The sequence below is a fragment of the Candoia aspera genome, chromosome 12, assembly GCF_035149785.1.
Source record: "Candoia aspera isolate rCanAsp1 chromosome 12, rCanAsp1.hap2, whole genome shotgun sequence".
NCBI lineage: Eukaryota > Metazoa > Chordata > Lepidosauria > Squamata > Boidae > Candoia > Candoia aspera.
The window spans coordinates 10,996,676-11,018,812 of record NC_086164.1 but is presented as its reverse complement, the minus strand read 5'-3'; the positions used below and the strand labels follow the sequence as shown (position 1 = coordinate 11,018,812).

Below are 22,137 nucleotides of genomic sequence, written 5' to 3'. Positions count from 1 at the left end.
TCCAGCCTGCCTCAGCCAAGTTAGTGATTTAGACAAGAGCCCTCAGAGAATTAGACCAGTTTGGAAAAGCCAAGTTTTAATTTTGATGTACGGCTTGTTGCAAATATAGCTAACAGGCTGTAGCTAAAATCAGTGGTAATAAATACAGTGAATGCAAACTGTGTATGCTCAGAGACACTTATTTTGCAAGATCGTTACAACTGGACTTAAACCCCAGCTCAAGCTGCAAAGGTTGGCTTGGTATCACATACTAAACCATAATTTGCTTACCCCTCATTTACTGAATAAGCATCACTTAACTGGGTTTATAGGAGCTATACATTTCAGGGTATGAACTGTATTAATTGGGGCCACACAGTACACAGCTAAAGCCAAACAAACCACAGGGCTTAGTGTGTAGTGTAAATCCAGCGTCTACCTTGGTCTGTCCCCTTCCTCAGCTAAACTCTTCCATGCCAAGCACAGCTATTTTGGTCTCTCTTGTGCTTTGCTGCGCCATCCATTCTTTAAATGGGCCATCACAAAAGTAGCAAGCTTTTGAATGCCATAGGACATTTCCAATCCAACTGTTGGAAGAAGACTGTTGTGCAGCCCCTACATGCCCACCAAAGGCACCCCATGGTTGGCTTCCACATCTGCCCAGCTGCCTTTTCCAGTCCTTTCTCCCCTGGAATTGATTTCATTGCCTTTGAGGGGGGGGCAGAGACTAGAGACTCCTCCTCCCCCCGAAAGCTAAGATAATCTTGCCTTGCGCTGGTGTGGCCTCTTGGTGAAAGGAAACAAAGACAGTTTGGTCAGAAACCAAGAAAAGGGGAACTGAAAGGGTGGGGTTAGCTCCGGATGATAGTTGGCCTGCAAGTTGTTCAAGGGAGCTCTTCAAACCAATCTCCTCCAGCTACTGCCATTGCTGTCACCTTCAGCTCAAATACCAGAAAAGCAGCCGGGTCACGTCTTCCAAGGGACACTTCACCGAGAGGATTGCCTGTAACCTGTGGAAAAAAAGAGGGACAAAATAGCCAGTGAGTGAGTCTTCCTTCCTTCCTTCCTTCCTTTCTTTCTTCCTTTCTTCCTTTCTTTCTGGATTTTTTTTCCTAACTGCATTCACACCTACTGCCTCTCTTGCCTGCATGTTCCTTAAGATCCTCTGCCTATAGACTTATCTGGGCAGCATCCAGAGGAAACAAAGGAGATCTGCAAGAAAATGTTGCAGTTTGGAGCCTTAAGTCAGCCATGCCCCAGCCACCACCACCCCATCCTTCCCCAAGATGCTCCATTTTCTTCCCCTTCTGATTTTGGTTTCTCATCTTCTTCCTTGAGAGCCAGCCAGCATCCCATGACCAGTGAGCATCCCCTGAGAGTTGGACAGCATATAAATTTAATAGATGATGATGATGATTAATCCTCAGTGGATAAAATATTTGTGGTTCCCTTCCTCATTCGGTTCTCGCTTTACGCTTCCGTAAAGATTTTTATGCTTATGCAGACCTTGGATCTGCCTTGCGTGTATCTGCATGTTGGGGGAGATCACTTTGGCACCACAGGAATCACCATTATTAGGTGATCTAGGAACAAGGAATAATGGCATCAGAATAAGACCACAATCAAAAGAAGTTAATACAGAGAGGCCAAATACTGCTTTCCTTCTGGGTGTGAAACATTTAATATAAAGAGAAGTCAGAAATCTGCTCAACTTCTTCTGAATGGAATGTTTTTCAAACATTGAGTCATATCATTATGACCAAATTAGCAAAGTACAGTAAGAAATTTGTAGGCAAGTAAAAAGTTTGCTCTAAATCAGTATTGGATTACGTCCTGAGGGAGTAATAAATATCAACATATTATAATGTTAAACCGCCCAGAGTCCCTCTTTTGGGGGAGATGGGCAGTAATCAAATTTGAATAATAAATAAATAAATAATATTTACATGAGTCTAATCCATCCTCCTCTATCCTGGCACCTTTCTGGGAAGACAGCTCTGAGAATCTTCTGCCAAAGCAACCAAGGAATTCAGGTTTGGGGAACACAAGTGCAGCTGTCCTCAACTCACACCAATACTGGCAGACCGAAGCTCACAGTGCATATAATTGAAGGCGATTCTTACTATTATTCCTTTTTAATGTGCAAAAGAGGCACCTGTGCTCTCCAACAGATGTGTGCATTTTCAAAAAGAGAAGCCTTCTTTCTTCCTATTTCGCAAAGGCAGTTTGGAGAGGCTGAGGTTTACTCAGAAAAGTTCCACTTCATGGAATGGACTTGCTCATGGGTCACTGTGCATTGAACTGCAGCTTTACCAGGCATGTTTCCTTGAAGTCTTCAGGATCAGAGTCTGGATCTTTTCTTGATCAATAGGCAAAAGGTTAGGGTAGCTATGGATTGGTGGACTCCATGTTGTCCAGGACTAATGTCCAGTTGATTTTTGTAGGATTTCACCCTTCAGACTTCTACAGAGATTCTTTGAGTGGATTCACACATGCCACTCAGCTATGTAAATCATGGTTTGCAAAGCACAGTGGTTGAATTCACACAATCAGTGAAGCACAACACAAACAGGTACAAAGAAAGGCATCCAGGACAGATACAAGACAGTATTGGATATGGTTAGCTTGAAGGAAAGACAAGCAGGGCAAGGGTTAGTGTATGACTGGGCTTTTCTAGAATCTGAGGGGACCTTGTCTCAACCTTTTCTGAAATTCCTAGAAGGCAAATTCCAGTTATTAGGAAAAGCATCCTGGCAGGAACAGCACTTTGACCATGGAGACAATCATCAGGGGAAATTGTAGAGTAGTCTTGGCTGAATGTCTTCAAGCAGAAGCTGGTTAGGAATAGAGGCTTCCCTTGCTTGCGGCTGGGGTTATGTCCCCCCAGACCTCTCATAAAGCAAGTTTGCATACTGTAAAGTGAGATGCTGAACCAGTGTGAAAAAGGAGTTGCAGGGTATGGTGTCAAATGTTTTGAACATGATATTTCCATCCCAGAAAAAGTAGATTTTGGTGTAGTGGTTAAGGCACCAGGCTAGAAACTGGGAGATTGTGAGTTCTTGTCCCACCTTGGGCAAGAAGCCAACTGGGTGACCTTGGGCCAGTCCCTCCCTCTCAGCCCTAGGAAGGAGGCAATGGTGAACCACTTCTGAAAAACCTTTCCAAGAAGGGACTTGTCCAGGTAGTCACCAGGAGTCAAGATTGACTTGAAGGCAATAATAATAATAGTAATAATAATAATGCTAATTGAAGTTGAAAGGTTATGGCATAAACTGGCCATGCTGGTCCCAGTGCTTAGCAACACAGTGGGTGCCATACCAAAAAACCTTGGATGGCACTTAGAAAACAGGCGCATTGATAAAATTTCTATGTGTCAATTACAAAAGGCCACACTGCTTGGATCCGCCCATATACTATGCTGATATATTACAACATCCGAGGTTCTTGGGAAGAACCTGATGTGAACGAAGGCCAACACCAGCTAAAGAACTGGCAGCTGTGATTTCACGTTGTATATAACAATAATAATTGGGGGAAAACCATGGTCCTCAATCAGTTGTCAACATGTGCAGGAAAGAGTTTCTGGGTTAAATTCACAGCCTCTCAAGGTAGAGTATTCCAGGTACACTTCTCACCTGTCCTGGGAAACAAGGAAGAAAATATATTTCCTGGTGCTTCTCGAAAATTGCTACCACTGGTCCATACTAGTCTGACTCACTTTGCGTCAGGTTAACATGTCTGTGTTTACTTACTTTTTGTAACTCTTCTGTTAACTACAGAAAGGAGGGCTAACTTTTCTCTTAGGGTTACCATATCCGGGCTGCAAAGAGGAAACAAAGAGATACAGTCTTTGCTCCAATTTTTTTGTAGCCCAGAACTGGTAACCATCAGGGAAAGGAAGTAAAGCTATGAAAAGCACTGAGGTTCTTGGCTTTGAAAGAAAGTCTAACATTTTTGGACTCCACTGTTCTCTTGAACTCTATACCTCTCACATGGAACTTGACAGCTGGACAATGGAGATGGATTCTCTGTGCTTAATGCTTGGAGACCAGTCTTCAACACTGGAAAGGTAAATTAATAGCTCCAATTACTCAGTGGATTGAAGATCTGGTGCTGTAACTTATGAACAGGTTGCTTAAGGGCACAGACTATGCATGAAGGATTTAAATGAAGTATAGTAATCCTTTATTAAAACTGCTGTGTAAAAAAATTATATACATATATACATAGATGAGAAACCCCTTTTCGCCCTTTTAATCTTTCCTTTTGATTTAGTTTAGCATTTCAGAGAAGGAATATAAACCATGAATGATAAAAAGATATATAAAAAGAGTAAAGTATGGTTAGTAAGATGCAAATAAATAAACGTGGAGTCTCAAATGTCATGATTACATCTTTTTCTATCTATTAGTTATATATGAAATTATGAAAAGTATCACTTTTAAAGGGAAACCTAAAAAATCATTATGAAGCCTTGACATGCCTAATTCTTGTGGCTCTATTGCTTTCTTTTCCCCCTTTTCCCTGTTTTATTAAATAAATAAAGGACTTCTAAGAAAAATGAAAAGCACTGATGCTACTTCATTTCTCTGACTAGAGGCAACTGTGGCACAAGGAAGTAGTACTTCCTTTTTTTTTTCTTTTTAATTCAAGCTGTTTTCTCAGGATATTAGGGTCTATATGCACTACTGTCTCCATCTGTATCTGCATGGCACAAATGAAAAACCAATTAGCCCTCAGCAGCATTGCTATTTTCTGGCTATGTGTACTATTGCTGAAGTAGATTTAAAGTAGGAAGACATAAAATGAAAAATATGAATATTTGTTCACTTGGCTACCCTCATGTTTGCCCCTTCAAAATGATGTTGTTCAAAGATACCAAGACTTTTCTGCTAGTTACACAAATAAAGAATATTGCCTAAAGCTAATACAACCGTGTGAGCCTATATTTCACAATGCCACATATACAGGAAGTGGATAATGGCAAATAATAATAATAATAATAATACATTATTATTAAATTTATATGCTACCCAACTACCAGCAACTCTGTACAATTTAACATCTCTAGCTACAGAATTAAGCATCTCTGATTATGAAAGACAGACAGACAGACAGACAGACAGACAGACAGACATATATATATATATATATATATATATATATATATATGAATGACTAGACAACCCATAGAATGGCAGAGCTTCTAATGTACTGCCTTCATTGGAAAAGTTCTAAAATTCAGGGAGATATTCAGAGATATATCTGCCTCGAAAATATACCGTGTCATTCATATTGAACTGTGTAGCACAGTCAAACGTCGAGAGCTGACCACAGGAAATGTTTTATGAGATTTTGTATTATGTCATAAAATGTTTTATAAAATTTGCCAAATTTCAATTCCATGGGAGTCATGGGTTCTGGATTTTGGACACATTCTGCAGGTTAGCCTGTTTGAGGTAATTTGGTTCAAAAATGGTTGCCCTACGATGCACCGTTTTGCCCAATTGAAGGTTACAAAGTATCCAACGGACATGAGTTTTGTTAGTATATAGATAAGCCAGAAATAAATCCCACTTTTCAATAATGCTTAGTATTTTTATGATTGTTGGCAGCGGCAGTCCAGCGAATTGATCACGGAGGAGGAAGAAGAACAAAAGGAGGAGGAGAGGAGCCATGTCAAATGTTATCCTAGAGAGCATCTTTCTGAAACGCTCCCAGCAGAAGAAAAAGACTTCTCCACTGAATTTCAAGAAGCGCCTCTTTCTGTTGACGGAAAGCAAGCTCTCTTATTATGAATATGACTTTGAGCGTGGGGTGAGTCCTGGAGACCTTAGCAGCAGAAAACAAGATTTGAGTGAAGTCTTCTTTAATCAGATTTATTGAAAGGGAAAAGGGATTAGGTCACAGAAATCTCAACAACTGGATACTTTCACGTTATCACCCAATTCATCCCTAAGTTTGTTAGAATGGGATTTCTTAATTCTCTTGCTAATGAGCGTTTGATGGACTGGGAATTTGGCTAATCTTTTTCCTGATGATGGAAGGATGTGCAGATGTTCTGAACTAGCAATATTTTGCAGCTGTTATCATGGAGTCTGAGAAGCCATAACAACACAACTTAGAATTGCAGGAGAAGTAGAAAGTCCTGGAAAGGGCCTGGACATTCATTCATTCATTCATTTAATAGTTTGGTCACAATTCTGTGATTGCAGGCTGATGCTCGCTTCATTATTTTTAGTCCAGTTTCCTGGGTGTGAACTCGCACAAGTTTGCATCATTGTTTCTTTGTTAATGCACATTTGATATATAAAGGCTTTTGTCAGAGAACTGTCTGGGCTAAGAAAGAAAAGGGAACATTTAAAAATATTATTAATGAAGAGCAAATGGTTGTTTGAGTGACAGGCCTATTTGGGGAAAGGTGGTTAATCCTTCACCTTCTGAGAAAAAGAGGTTCAAAGAATTCATAGAGACCCCAGCTTAATGAATTCACTTGTATTTTAGGATGGGAGTTTTGCTTATTCAGTTTCCAGGGTTTTATTATCTTAATCCTTTATTTCTTGACATTAAACCTGACTAATGAAACTTTGGGTGAATCTTGCTTCCCTAGTCATGCTGTGCTATGAAGCACTTGATCGCTTTTTAAAAAAAAATGTTTGCAGTCTCTTAGGAAAAATAGAGATAGAGGGTACCTTCTTCCTCCTTCTGTACTCAGTTTCACAAGCCCAAGCACATCAGCAAATGAGTCAATTTCATTATGCTTAGTTTCATACCTGGATAGGAAACTCATTGAAATTGATAGCCACTGCTTTCATTAACAGTCTGCACCTTCCCCTTGTGACTTCTCACAAATACAGTTGATAATGTATTGCAACTTTAAAATATATTGCAATTGGAAATGCATGAAAAGTGCCATTGCCCCAAAGCCTCAAAATAAAAAAAGCACGCAGGGAAAGATGGATCTTGGAGGAATATAGTGTCAAGGGCACGTATGATTGAGTTATCTACAAAAATAATAAAGGCGGGATAAAAAAATTAAATAAATAAATGAAATGGTGCATGAATGAAGTCATCATCATGCTGATATAATATAGGGGCTGTGCAGATACGTCCTCTGAGATTCCTAGTGGGTTAGATCAATGTATTTTACCCATCTCTCCAGCTGCACAAATCATAGATTGAAAATTGGGGTCTCCAAAAAAACCCTCCAAATATTTTTGCTTTCTTCTTGCAGCGCAGAGGAAGTAAGAAGGGCTCTGTGGATATTGAGAAAATCACCTGTGTGGAGATTGTGGTTCCAGAAAACAACCCTCCCCCAGAACGACGGGCGCTGGTAATGAGACCTTTCAGCATCTTCTAAGAATTCTGGTTTAATCCCAAATAAGTGGCATGTTGGTGGGTCATTCTCATTGCACCCTTCCTGCTACAGGGAGCTGCCAATCAAACCATAAAAAAGCCTTCTTTGTTCTTTTGCTTTTTACTGTTATATCCAAGCTGGGATCCTTGGCTAGGAATTAAAAGCCAACGACAAAGGATGGTGTCTAACTGGCTTGGTTGGAGGGAAACTCCACAGCCAGTTGATGAGGATGAGCTTCCCAGCTTCCTACTGGGAGCCAAGAGATCTCCAGCTTTCCAGGTTTCCAGGCCTGTGTTGTGATAGCATAGAACTAGCTTTGATGTACTAATGTCCAAACTCTTTCACGTGCAGCGAAAAGAAGACGTCAATGAGCATGAGCAGATTTCCATCATAGAACGGTTTCCGTATCCCTTCCAAGTAAGTTTCCTTTCCATCAGGTTTCTGGTCTTCACTGATGAATCATAAACCAAAAAGTTTGGCCTGTCAGGCTGGGCCACAACAGAAGTAACCAAGCTTAGGAGGTTGGGAAAATATAGTGCTGAGAGCTTTAGATGGCCTGCTGGTACATACTGTGTGAATAAGAAAATGGATAACTAAGGGTCTGAGGGTTGAAGATGTCTTTTGGTATCTAGAGCATTCTGAAGATCTCTCATTTTGTTCTTCTAGTGCAGTGTTTCTCAACCTTGGCAACTTTAAGATACGTGGACTTCAACACCCAGAATTCCCTAGCCAGCATGGCTGGCTGGGGAATTCTGCATGTTTAAGTCCACACATCTTAAAGTTGCCAAGGTTGAGAAACACTGTTTTAGAGGAACATTTCTTGTATGTAAGAATCCTTCATCCAGACAGAAGGTTTAAGTCTCCCGCATCTTCTTCCTAAAGCAGTTATAAAATAAAGGATCTAACACCATCCTTTATCTCTCTCTTTGGAAGGTTCGGACTAGCTAATCTTAGACCTCTCTTAACAGTAGGAATGTTGTGTAATTTCTTTCCAAAATTCTGTGTGTATGAATATGGTCTGTATGTAAAGACAGAATAAGGGCATTTTTAATACCCCATCTTTTTTCAAGAAATTTTACATAGCGGTTTGCCCTAATTTTGCCCCAACAACAATCCTATAGGTGGACTGGGCTGAAGAAAGTGACTGTCTCAAGTCACCCAATGAATTCTGGGGTCAACCTGGCTCTTAAACCTGACTTTTTTTCAGTGCAAGTCTAATATTTTAACCACTGTACTTCATCTCTGCTTTGTGTGTCCCCAAGGTTGTATACGACGAAGGACCCCTTTATGTTTTCTCTCCCACTGAGGAATTACGAAACCGCTGGATTCAGCAACTGAAGAACAGTCAGTCTCCATGTGGTTGAAATATGTGTAACTGCTGTGGCATCAGAGAAGGGCTGTCTTGTCACCCAGTGAAATGTAGTAGGGTGCCCGCCAAAGTGCAGAATACGATTCTGGGGGTGGTGATCCAAATGTACTTGGAGACCACCAGTTTTGGGGAAAGGCTGTTTCAAAACATTGAACAAAATGCACTGGTGGTTTTCTAAAGATCTAAGGCTTTCACAGAGAGTAGTATTTCAACACTGTATCATTATAGCTGCTTGCTGTCATTTATTTATTTACTAGGGTTCATGGTTCAGCTTTCGCATCCCCTAATCTGCTTTTCATGTGTTTTTTAAATGTGGTTAAACGCATGGCTTAAGTTTACTACCATGATTGGTTCATCAACAGGCTTTTGTTTTTTGTTGAAAGGCCAAAAATGTTTAAGCCATGGGAGAAATGGAAGGAAGGAAGGAGGGAGGGAGGGAGGGAGGGAAGGAAGGAAGGAAGGAAGGAAGGAAGGAAGGAAGGAAGGAAGGAAGGAAGGAAGGAAGGAAGGAAGATTAATTATGGGGTTGATGGTTGCAACCAAGCAAGTGCCTAATAAGAATAGTATAATGGCTGGGTTTGTACCGTATGTGAGACTCAACTAAAAAGAAGATTGATAGTTTGTGTTGTAGGAAATCGACTTTTTCCAGGTAGGAAAAAAACCCAGGCCATCAGATTAAGCTATAATATGATTGATGAGTTGGTTTGTGCATTGCATGTTAAGCAAAGACAGTCCTTGTGTTTTGTTGACCCAGGACTAAGGTGAAGTGAGTTGTCTGAATTTAGACATAATGTTGAATTGCTAGTGAACGTTTCAACAAATAAACTCTCTTCCCCACAGCTGGGAAGTCTAGTAGCATATTTCAGGTTTTGTGAACTAAGCTTATGCCTTTTAATGAAATTGGTTGGTCTGAAAAGGTGCTACCCTACTCTGCCTGATTTTGGGCTGCTATAAGACATCTCTTTCCTACAATGTCTGCAGTTGGCAGTGGAGTGCAAAGGGATGAATATTTTTAATAATGTCTGAGTTGTTAGTTCGTACTGCTCTTCAGAGATCTCTTCTCTCATTCCACCTTGCTGCAGTGACCTACTATAACAGCAACCTGGTGCAGAAGTATCATCCCTGCTTCTGGACAGACGGACAATATCTTTGTTGCTCCCAGACTGCAAAAATGGCCATGGGTTGCAAAGTTCTGGGAGGCAGGAGTCAAAGTAAGGGATCATGCCACCTTTTCCTTGTCTTCGCTCTGATCTCAATCTCTACTCTTCCTTGTTCTACAGCAAGGAGTTTGTATGGCTATCCCTTTACCAAATCACTTCTTTTTCATGGAATTAAAACCATCTGTGTAGGGCTACCAGATCTGGATTGCAGAAGTCTGAATTTCTAGCCCTTTGCTGCCATCTAGTGGTTGTCTGGAATTCTGCAGCCCAGATCTTGTAACCCTATCTCTGCACGGAATGGCAGAGAATGAAATGTGGCAACTCGGCTACTAACCAGTGCGTGATATTGGGAGCATATCATGCCGAAGTTGAAAGACCCACCCAGATTGCTCATTGTTTCCTTGAGCACAATTTTAAAATGTTGTTTTTGACTTTTAAAGCCTTCAGCGGCTTGAGACTAAGCTGTTTGAGGGGGTCTCCATTCCTTTGGGCTTAACTCCCCTCTTCTTCAGTTTATCAAGTTTTTATGAAATTTAAATATGGGAGCTGTCGTTTGCTTGAAACTGTGGACAGGGCCTTTTCTGTGTTACTCCCAAACTGTGGACAGCACTTCCTTCGGAGTTATATCTCTTTCCCTACTCTTCCTGCTTTTAGGAAAGGAGTGAAAACCTTCCTCTTCAGCCAAGCATTTCCACTTTGAGTTAGCCTAAAAGAGATTTTAATTGCAGGTAGTCCTTGCTTAATGACCATTTATTTAGCAATGGTTCAGACTTACAATGGCACTAAAACCCAACTTGCAACTGGTCCTTGCACTTATGACTGCTGCAGCGTCCCCACGGTCATGTGATCGTGATTTGGGTGCTTGGCAACCTGTTCACATTTACGACTGTCACAGCATCCTGCAGTCATATGATCATCATTTTCGACTGTCCCAGCCAGCTTCCGGCAAGCAAAATCAACGGGAAACCACGTGATTCGCTTAATGACCATATGGTTTGCTTAATGACTGCCGCAAGAAATGGCCATAGAATCAGATCAAACTTGCTTAATGACTGCACCGCTCAGAGACTGAAATTCCTGTCCCAACTGTGGTCATTAAGCAAGGACTACCTGTATTTTTAAATGAGAACTTGTGACTATTTTATTTTTAATGGTCACCAACCTATGGGCAGAAAGACAGGATATCAACCATATCACCAAATCAATCAATCAATCCTGTTCTTGAAGGTTTCAAAAGTGGCCGTTCCCTTCAGAAGCCTGAGAAGCCGTTGCCCCCAACGCCAGAGGAGAACCAGGTATCCACAGTGGCTAGTGTGGGTGGATTCCACGCTACTGACTCCTGGGCAGTGGACAAGCCTTGTGACAAGGTCCTTGGAATGCCTTACCATTTTCCTGCTTCCTTTTCCAACCTTTCAAAAGATCATGAGGAAGCCACCGCCTCCCAAGCCAACCTCCAGCACTCTTCCAAAGACGAGGAAGGTGATCGCTCTCTACGATTATACCCCCATGAATGACCAGGACTTGGATCTACGGAAAGGGGAAGAATACCTCATTCTGGAGGAGAGCAGTGAGTCTTGGTGGAGAGCGCAAGACCAAAATGGGTATGAGATGGGAGAAAGGCAATGGCTGGATTGGCACATTGTCTTGGGTTAGATTTAGTTGTAGTTTGGTTTATGGTCTAGATTACTGTTTCTCAACCTTGGCAACTTTAAGGTATGTGGAATTCTGGAACTTGAAGTCTACATTTCTTAAAGTCACCAAGGTTGAGAAACACTGGTCTAGATTTATGTTGGCTTAACATCCCGGGAGATAGAGTTCCCCGGGGGTTTATTTTGAAGAGGGGTGGGCAGATGCCTTTGATGGGTTTTGTGGTGGGATTCTCATCCAAATGACACTTCAGTGCTTGGAATGATGGGATGGATTGATGCTTTCCATTCAAGGTAGTAGGACTAATTGGTCACCATGCAGTCCTGAATTTTTTTTTAGTTGTTGGGCTTCCCCATACAGTCCTGTGTACTGTGTATAATTGATTGCAGTGAAGACAAAGGAGTGAAGGAGAAAAGGGTTGTATCGGCACGAAATGCAATGAGAAAAAATGTATAAGCAGGGGAAGCTAACACAAACATTCTGCTGACCCTCTCAGAGCTTCAAGGTCTGGGTTAATTCCAAAATATCAGTAGAGTATCAGCTTGGGAAAGTTAGTCTACTTGCACTAGCTAAAAGATCTGTCCCATCGCTTCTGACCTGAGTCCTTTATTCATGGAAAGTCCCTCCTGGACAGATATACAGTGTCAGTTTTGAGCAATTGTTTGTGACTTTCACTAAGTGCCTATATTCCACTTAGCTATATAAGCATCAAGACTCTGGTTTCTGGATTTGTCATTCTGTTAGATTTAATCAATGAAGCCTGAGATATTCTGCATGAAAACTCTAGTGGTCTTATCATCTCTCCCTTTCCCCTTTCCCCTTTCCCCTTTCCCCTTTCCCCTTTCCCCTTTCCCCTTTCCCCTTTCCCCTTTCCCCTTTCCCCTTTCCCCTTTCCCCTTTCCCCCTGTCCATCCTTCCTTCCTTCCTTCCTCCCTTCCTCCCTTCCTTCCTTCCTTCCTTCCATCCAGGAAACAAGGTTACATCCCCTCCAATTACGTCAGTGAAACAAGAGATTCTCTGGAGATATTTGAGTGAGTGTCCTCAGATCCATGGGCTGGAGGATGGAGTCGGCGATGATGCCGTATGTTGTCTAACACATCTAATGGAGTTCAGGTTGCAGAAGATTGACTGCCTGCATTATTCAGTCCAAGTCTGAGCTCTTCTGCCTCAGCGTCAGTCAATTTTTTTCCTCCAGGTGTCTCGTGCATCCTCCACCATTTGAGATATATTTTGTCCATCTGGACTCCAGAGAGAGAAAGTTGGCTAGTAATAAGATGGGTGGGAAGGAAGAAGCTGAGGCATTCTACCAAAAAAAAAAAAAAAAAAGCAGATGTTCAACATTGCATTGTCCTATATTTGCATCAAACAGGAGAGCAGGTTTGGGAACAAACTACTAATAAGTTGTTCTGGAGAATTTCATGTTCATTCTTTATTGCAAATAAATTCCTCCCACAAGGCTCTGTGCCTTACCTTCATCCTAGGAGTTCTTTCTTGACAAGTATCTTGTCATGTTTTAGGTGGTATTTGAAAAACATAACCAGAAGGCAAGCAGAAGAATTGCTGAAGAAAGAGGTATGGGTACATATTCTTGTGTCCGTCTGCCCGTCCTTCCTCCTCCTCCTCTTCCTTTCATTGCAAGGGATTCTAAGCAAGGATTTGGGGGCATCTTGGTTTACTGTGAATGAGCTCTGTGTGTGCTGTGTCCCTTTTATTTCTGCTTAGCTCCTGGATGCTATCAGAAGTAGCTACATGACCAGGAACTACTGTAGTTTTTTTAGTATATCATTTGACCCAAGGATCCCAGCTTGTGGCTTTTTTGTATGCCAAGAATTCCTCTTTGTTTGAAATCCTTGAGAAGGGTACAATAGATCTGGACTTAGAGTTCAGGCAAACCTGGCTTGTTTTGCTGCTAGGGCTAGTAATCCAGCATTCTATGTCAGTGTAGCTTTATCAAAGGACTTAGAGGCAAACTCACAAGAAGGACTTCTGTCAAGAGGCCTGGGGCTTCTCGTACTTCTCGAATTAGTCATTCCCCCAATTCCTACAAGTGACAAATTTAGAAATTTCTATCTTTCAGGGCAAAGATGGCGGTTTCATTGTTCGAGATTCTGTCAGCAAGACGGGCAAATACACCGTCTCTGTGTTTGCTAAGTCCTCTGGGTGAGTGACCTGCTGATAAAAAGGTAGATGTGAATCCCACACCAGGCTAGTCCTCAGGAAGAGCTCCATCTGCAGATTTTAGCTATATAATAGGAGAAACTTCGTTATGGATTCTACTGATTGACAGTGGAATAGGCTGCCTTGAAGGTCCATAGCTTTTGTATGGAAAAGTTGATCAAGGAAAAAAAAAGACAGCAATATCATGATCACCCAGAAGATGATTTTTAGTTCACTTGGCTTAAGCTTATTAATTATGCATGACAAAGGCATAATGATCATCCTTATCCAGTTCTTTGTTCCTAGATAATATAATCACATAAAGTGATATGTATTTTTGTTTCTTATATAGTCCACTATATTGTTAATTGTTAAGAAATTTAAATTAAGTGGAGGGGGCAGATTCCTGCACTGAACAATGGGGTAGACTAGATGACCTCAGCATCCCCTTTCAACCTTCTAATTCTTTGTTTCTATACTGGGTGGACCTTCATCCTCTTTTCCTACAGCAATGACTCCTTCCTGCTGGAGTCCCAATTTCTCATGTCACACTTTTTGTTTCTCTTGGCACCCCTTTTTAAGGTTAACATCCAATTGCTTCCATAGGGAATCTCAAGGCACAATCCGCCATTATGTGGTGTGCTCCACATCTCAGAACAAGTATTTCCTGGCCGAGAAGCACCACTTCAGCACTATCCCTGAGCTCATCAACTATCATCAGCACAACTCTGCAGGTGAGGATGAGCGGTTCCTTCAAAAAGGTTCCCACAACTGACAGCTTAGCTGGTAGGAGCAGTTGAGTCTGTGAAGCTGCACCCCTTCTCCCTGGTTTAATTTCCCACAATGCCCCAGAGAAATGCCATGTTGGGAGCTCCAGAGCATTGTGGGTCATTTATGCCAGCAACCTCCTGGGAGGACCAAAAAAGGTGTCATTTTAGACCCTGTTGGCAGGTCTGGACCTTACCAGTAGTGCAAAAGTACCAAACAGTTGTGCTAATATGTGTGATGTCTCCTCAGAATACTTCAATAATACTGGGAATGGGCCTTTAGAATCCCACCGAGCCCTCACAAGCAGCCCAGCCCCACTCAGTTAAACAAAACTGATGCTGTTTATACATATTGCAGCATGTGGCTGACTATCCATGTGGTAAAAACGTCGGTGGTTTTAGCAAAAGGCAAAGGCTGCTCTGCAGATAAAACCATACCTCACTGCTTTTTGCATCCATACAGATTGTTCATGATGATTTGGGAGGGGGTGCCTTTGAATTGGCCTTGACTCCTGGCATCTACCTGGAAAAGTTCCTGCATTTTTTTCCAGAGCAATTTCAGAAGTGGTTTGCCCTTGCCTCTTCCTTCCTAGGGCTGAGAGAGAGGGACTAGCCCAAGGTCACCCAGCTGGCTTCTGTGCTCAAGGCAGGACTAGAACTCCCAGTCCCCCGGTTTCTAGCCCAGCGCCTTCAGTTACTACACGAAACTGGCTCTTCTTATGTTGAATACCCTTCCAATAACAACATTATTTTTATTCACCCAGGACTTATCTCCCGATTGAAGTATCCTGTGTCAGCACAACAAAAACCTGCTCCTTCCACAGCAGGACTTGGATATGGTAATATCTGAATGTCCTTAACTGGGAGATACCTATGGTTGAGTTTACACAGCAGGCTAAACCAGATCCATAAGCAACTTAGCAGCTGCTAAGCTTTGGGTTCATTATTTGTCATTTAGTGTGCTGTGCCCACTCAGTAATTCAGAGTTCAATGTATTGTGCAAACTCAGTTAATTCAGTAGCCAACATTAAACTAGTTAATTCAGTAGCCCATTGAGTGGACACAGCCTATATATTATACCTGATGTGTGGTTGTGACTCCAAAGCCATCTATTTACTTCCTACAGGGTCCTTCAGTGATGTTATATTAGGTGCTTTGGGGCATTGTGGGAAATTGCCCATGGTGAATGTCTTCTCACCTACTACATTCTCTCCAAATGGTTCTCTCCTTTTACCCACCCCATGTTTTGTGTCATTTCTAGGGGCATGGGAGATAGACTTGAAAGAACTGACATTTCTGAAGGAGCTGGGGGCAGGCCAGTTTGGGGTGGTGAAGCATGGGAAGTGGAGAGGTCAGTACGACGTGGCGGTCAAGATGATCAAAGAAGGCTGCATGTCAGAAGATGCGTTTATTGATGAAGCCAAGGTCATGATGTGAGTGGCAGCCAATACCTCCTTTTCCTCTTTTCTCTATTAAGACTTTCCTTTAGATCAGGGTGAGGAAATTGTAACCTTCCAGATGTTGCTGAACTACTATTCCCAGCATCCTTCACTTCTTGCTATGCTTGCTGGGATTCCTTTTCCAATTCTGAAAGCTGCTCCCAGCTTTGGACTTTCAGGTTGCCCAGTGTGGTCCATCACAAATGGTGGAGACTCAGGCTGAAGTTTTTCCAACTTAGTTCTTGTTGGAGCCCTGTCATTATAGGAAACGTATTTGGGTAGATACTCCTCAATGATTACCTTGAAGACAATTCTCTTCAAACTGTAGCTAGAAGGAAGACTTTTCTTGGCAATGGATTTGAATGTTACTCTTGGATATTTTTCTGCCTGCAACTTATATGAAAAGGCAATCTAGAGTGAAGCACTGGGTTTGCACACCATGCCAACTAAGGTTGGTTTAATCAGGATTTCTTAAATAAACCATAGTTGGTGTTTAGTAGAACATGATGGTTTTCTGAATGACCACAGCGGAGTTCTCGAAACATGCTAAGCCCAATCTGAGCAAATTATATGACGGCCTGATCTGCTCCATATTGCATCTGCCATTTGATGGGAAAAAGAGTGATGCAGGAAAAATGTGAATTTCTAAACGAATGATGCTCTTCTTTTCAGGAATCTTTCCCACGCAAACCTGGTGCAACTGTTTGGTGTTTGCACTAAAGAAAGACCGATCTTGATTATCACAGAGTACCTGTCCAAAGGTTGCCTCTTGACCTATCTGCGGGACAGCCGGCGATCCTTCCAGGCCACCGAGCTTTTAGAAATGTGCAAGGATGTTTGCGAGGCCATGGAATACCTGGAATCCAAACAGTTTCTACACAGAGACCTGGTAGGTGACCCACTGCTTAACTCAGCCAAGGGAGAAAACTCAAGTCTGTGGGTTGTACTACTGCTGTGACTTTCTCTGATCCCCAGGGTGTGGGCATGGATGACCCGGGGCCCTCCTGATGTTGCTGAAGGACAGTTCCCTGCGACCTTAGCCAACATACAGCATCTACTGTATGAGGGGAGATGGGGGGTGAATAAATTTAGAAATAAATAAAAATAAAAAATCTACTGGTAGGGATTCTGGAGATGTCCAACAACACCTGGAAGACCATAACTTCCTCCCCCAATGCAGAGTACTGCAGTTGAGCATTGAAAATAGGCCGTCTTCTCTTTACCAAGATAAGCAAACAGATTTGGAACAAAATTTGGGGGGGAAATGACACATGGCCAGGCAGATTTGAATCCTGACCTCCCTGTTTAGAGAAATTAACCATTATGTGTATCAGAACACAACCATTTTCTGAACCCGCTGACTGCCAGGGGAATACTGATACCAGTTCTGATAGAAGAGCAGAGGTAGACAGGCATCAAAGTGGAGAGTTGAAAACAGATTTGATCTGTTAATGGGGCTGAGTAGAGAGCCTGTCTGGTGTAGTGGTTAAGGAATCGGGCCAGAAACTGGGAGACTGGGAGTTCTAGTCCTGCCTTGAGCACAGAAGCCAGCTGGGTGACCTTGGGCCAGTCACTCTCTCTCAGCCCTAGGAAGTAGGCAATGGCAGACCACTTCTGAAAAACCTTGCCAAGAAAATGGCAGGGACTTGTCCAGGCAGTCTCTGAGAATCAGACGCAATTGAATGAATTAAAAAAAAAATGGGGCTGAGTGGAACTGCATTCCAGAGGAGTTAAAAAAAACAAAAACTAGCTGCTGCTTTATTGTAACAAAACTATTTTCAAGGCAGCAGTCTTCAAATTGGGAGCTGTCACCAAGAAACCTCTTTCTCTGTCACCTTGTGTGTGCGATGTTGGCATTCACTACAGGTCTTCCTCCACCTACGGGGGTCCTGGAGTAATTATGGAGGTTCTAGAACTGGGGCGAAAGAGTCATCAGGGGCCCTCAAACTCACACCATGCAGCGATGGGGTAGTTTACCTGCCACGGTGTCTTCAAGGGGATTATCTCTCCCTGGCACTGTATGAACTCAATCCTGAGTAAGGCCCTGTTCTTCTTTCTGTCCAAAGGAAATTTATTTATTTAAAATATTTACAGTCAGCTCCCTGTCCAGAGAATCTTGTAACAAGATTGGGCTTCCTGACTCTCAGCAGCCAGTGATTTTTAGTTTATGCTTGTCCATGACTGTACTAAAGATTGGTTTGCTTTCTTAGGGTATCATGCTATTAATATGAGGCTTCCTCTCTTTGTCTGCCACAGGCTGCTCGCAACTGTTTGGTCAATGAACAAGGTGTGGTCAAAGTCTCTGATTTTGGTCTTTCCAGGTTAGTTTCGGTGCCAATGTGTTTGTGGGCCGGGTTGTCTGTTTTATTCTCTCCTGTTTGAACGTTATCCATGCTAAGCCCACATTTCCATTGTGGAGACTAAGTCTAGGAGAAGAACGGCTTCTCGAAGGTCTTCACTGAGCTGGCAGTTAAAATGAGATTTCAGCCTGGAATTTTCCTGCTCAGATTCTTAGCCCTGATCTTACACCAGCTGGGTGCTTTCTTAAAATTTGGATGGGGTAAAAGAGGGAGTTATGTAGTGTATTAAGCCAGACTGCCTAAAACGGTGCAGCTTGCTTGGAATAATCAAAAATCTACCGGTGGAATATTTAAGATTATTATCTTGTTTTCTAGGAGGGCTTTCAATGGCTGAATGGCAAACCTGTTGTGTAGCTTAGGCTTCCCCAGTGGGCGTTTCATTCAGGAGGGCAGACTTCCGTTCCCAGAATTCTCCGGCAATGTGGCGCGGCTGAGATTTCTGAGATCAGAGTCCACACTTTTGGAGGGTGCCCTGGGCGGGGTTTGTGTAGCAAAGGAAATCTACTCCGCCTCTGAATGTGATGTTATTTCACTGAAACGAAATGTTAAAAACAAAGCTCAAAGCTATAATTTTGTAGGACATTCAGGTCTCAGTTTATGGAATATTTCTGGCTTTGGAAAACTGACTCTAAGATGTCTTACTATTAGCAATGCTTAGCTGAACATGTATGTTTGACAGACTGGTTCGTTCTGACTTGATGTTTTTTTATCCTCATTTGATAGTCTATTTTCTCAAAAGGGGTGTGAGCCACCTGGGTTCTTGGCCTGGGGATTGCACAGTGAAGGTGCCCAACCCAACCATCTGCTTACAGGTACGTCTTGGATGATGACTACATCAGCTCCATGGGATCCAAATTTCCGGTCCGGTGGTCTCCTCCAGAGGTTCTTCTGTATAGCAAGTTCAGCAGCAAGTCGGACATCTGGGCTTTTGGTGAGCAAGCAGTCTGGGTGTGCGAGCTGAAGTATCAGAGGGAGAAGCCGTCTGGGCTGATGAGTTTAATTACAAACAAAAGTATTCTTGGCCACAGACCGTGCTGCTGATAGGATGCCTAGGCCCCAGAGCAGACGTGAGTAAAAGGTGTTCCAGTGCAATCCTTTTGCCCCTACCTACTGTATAAGTGGTGGGAGGTTAGGATCCAGGAGTGATGCCCTCCAACAGTAGCTACTCTCAACCTAAAGGGAATGTAACATAACTCCACCTGATAATACAGTTTTTGTCTCATACGTACAAGTGTATTTTCTGGAAGAGATCAAAGACTCTGTGGTCCAGTGGCCAGGAATCTTATACAGGTAGTCCTCACTTAACAACCATTTCTTTAGCAACTGTTCAGACTTACGACAGTGCTGAAACACCAACTTGTGACTGGTCCTCACACTTACGACTGTTTCTGTGTCCCCATGGTCATGTGATTGCCATTTTTGACCTTCCCAGTTGGCTTCTGGCAAGCAAAATCAATGGGGAACCATGTGATTTGCTTAACAACCATGTGGTTTGCTTAACGACTGGTGATCCACTTAACAACTGCTGCAAAAGAGGTTTTAAAATTGGGTTGGATTCACTTAATGACCAATTTGCTTACCAACTGAAATTCCAGTCCTAATTGGGGTCATTAAGCAAGGACTACCAGTATGCAGAACTGAGAGACATTTCAGAAGAGGATAAATCCTGCAGTGGTGCTCTGATGCCAAGTTCTGTGATGTTTTCATCATGGACAGGAGTTCTGATGTGGGAGATTTACAGCCTGGGGAAGATGCCCTATGAGAGGTTCACCAACAGCGAGACCACAGAGCATGTCACCAAAGGGTTGCGTCTTTACCGTCCCCAGCTGGCCTCCGAGAGGGTCTACACCATCATGTACAGTTGTTGGCATGAGGTAAGTTTTCCTCTCACTCATCCCAGTGGTGAGTGGGAAGTTTGAGTAAATATCTCTTTCCTGAAGGTAGAGAAGCATTTCCCAAATGCTTTAATATTGGAAATCCATCATGTCTAATGCATCAGAAGGAAGTAGGAACTACATAATGAAATATGCATAAATATTTGCATAGAATGTGCTGTTCAGGTACCCACTGTGGATGAGTATCTCTAGGATCCTTGCGTTATTATTACTGCTACTGTATTATTTAGGTTAACTCTTTTGTCTGGATTTGGATTGGGAAGTGCCTTCAGCAGAGGCTGTTCTGTGTGAAGAAGAACATCAGCCTGGCTGGGATTTCATATAGGCATTATCACAAAACCATGATGTCTCCTCCAAAAGCTGAAAAACATTCACAGGTTGGATTTATGCTTTAGGCTAAGCCATGATGTCTGTGTTTGATTTTGGCTTCAGCATGTTGCCTGCAAACAGCCCTTGTGGCTTCTCAGTCATGGCTTTTCACTTAGTGTCTTGTGTGAATTCAGCCCACTGCAGCTTATTCAACAGACCACAGTCAACAAATGTGTGGCACCATAGTTCACAGACTGAGTGATGCCATGATGCACCCTTGTTTTATTTCAGTCCCATCTTTGATCACCCCCTCACAACTCCTCTCTTTTTTTAGCCATTCCACTGAGAGGGGCCTTATCTTTTAAGTACTTAAGAGAGAGGTCCTTTTCTACCTCTCTTTTATAAACTGTTTTATGTAAGCCATTTCCTCTTTCTTCTTTCTTCCAGAAGGCAGAAGAGCGTCCAAGTTTCCAAGTCCTCCTTGGACACATTATGGATTTAGCAAATGAAGATTCCTGATCACCCATCCGTCACCAAATATCCATTTCCCCCTGTGAGTTGTTGCCAAGGTCTTCAATTTGCTGAAGAATTGCTGAATGGACACAGTGGAAAAATCAGCAAGAAGGCAATCACAACCAAAGTGATTTGATTGATTGAGAACTGTCTTCAAGTCGCCTTCTACTCACCTTTGTGTTTGTCTCTAAAGCCAACTAAACATAACAAGCCAGCAAGTACTGCTTAGGTGTTTTCCTATCTAGCAGGACAAGGACCTGCTTGACCCCACTGCTGGGCTGAACCATCATCCCATTCCTAAGTCAGCAGAAAAGAAGACCAGCATGAAAATTTCTGTCCCTGTTTCTGATCCCTGACCCACTTCAACTATCTCTGTTCCTCCTCACTTCAGTCCTCTGCCTTTCCTCCAAGATCATGGGTGGGAAACCCTCACAGATTTTGTCTACCCTGAGATTGCCCTTGGAAAAGAGGGAAAATTCTGCTCTAGCATCGGATGGGAGAAAGGGACCTTGTTGGGATGTAGCAGAAAAAGTTGTGGACTGTGATTACAGGCAAATGGCAGAGGCTTTGGTATCTGAATGCCTGGCTCTCTCCGAATCGCTTGAAACGAGATGATGGGATTGAACAAATTTCTGAGAACACAGCCATTCCAAAACATCTTGTGCAATGATGGATGAAAATGGACAGAAATGATAGGAAAATGAATTGTATTTCATAAAGAGAAAATAAACCCATTGGCTTCACCATCTCTCTTGGATCCTGGTTGCCCTTCATTTGTGCTTTGCTCAAAACGAAGATCTGTTTTTAATTTTTGCTTAATGTAGAAGTTATATGACTCACCTTATGGTCCCCAATATCCTCTTCCCCAATAAATTATATTCAATGTCTTGAAAAAATCCTCTGCTCGCAGAAACAGAAGCCGGGAATCTTATCATAGAATTCTTAACATAAACTGGGAAAACTTAACTTTTTAGAGAAAGTCCAAAATTGGTAGAAGTTGATGTGATATAGGAGAAAGGATAAAGCAGTGCAATGCACGAGGCTTCACATCAAATTAGTGATCTGCAGTCTGTTCCGCTTTGAAACAAGCGAAACAGCAAGAAAATTGAGCAGTGAAGTAGTAAACAGGAAGGAAAAACAGGCTGCCATGGGACGTGTCGTAGACTGAGCTGCTTTTCTGCAGGA

The 22,137-nt window shown here is 42.5% G+C and overlaps 1 protein-coding gene across 2 annotated transcripts; it reads left to right on the top strand.

The window, feature by feature from the left end:
* Positions 1–1,003: 1,003 nt before the first annotated feature.
* BTK (Bruton tyrosine kinase) lies at positions 1,004–21,698 on the top strand. 2 transcript variants are annotated; one of them, XM_063313368.1, is made up of 19 exons: positions 1,004–1,019; positions 5,595–5,796; positions 7,214–7,312; positions 7,688–7,753; positions 8,599–8,680; positions 9,788–9,916; positions 11,093–11,160; positions 11,285–11,466; positions 12,481–12,543; positions 13,030–13,084; positions 13,590–13,672; positions 14,276–14,403; positions 15,201–15,275; positions 15,698–15,869; positions 16,548–16,764; positions 18,132–18,196; positions 19,048–19,166; positions 19,952–20,109; positions 20,887–21,698. In XM_063313368.1, the coding sequence occupies exons 2-19, from the start codon at positions 5,656–5,658 to the stop codon at positions 20,956–20,958; spliced, it is 1,974 nt and encodes a 657-aa protein (XP_063169438.1). In that variant the 5' UTR covers positions 1,004–1,019; positions 5,595–5,655; the 3' UTR covers positions 20,959–21,698. The 2 variants fall into 2 exon arrangements, with proteins under 2 accessions (XP_063169438.1, XP_063169439.1); XM_063313369.1 differs by lacking the exon at positions 12,481–12,543.
* Positions 21,699–22,137: the final 439 nt, after the last annotated feature.

Excerpts from the sequence above, each read along its gene's own strand:
- BTK (XM_063313368.1), top strand. The coding sequence starts at position 5,656 with ATGTCAAATGTTATCCTAGAGAGCATCTTTCTGAAACGCTCCCAGCAG. Across the intron at positions 14,404-15,200 it reads TCATCAGCACAACTCTGCAG|GACTTATCTCCCGATTGAAG; the intron begins GTGAGGATGAGC and ends TTATTCACCCAG. Across the intron at positions 16,765-18,131 it reads AGTTTCTACACAGAGACCTG|GCTGCTCGCAACTGTTTGGT; the intron begins GTAGGTGACCCA and ends TGTCTGCCACAG.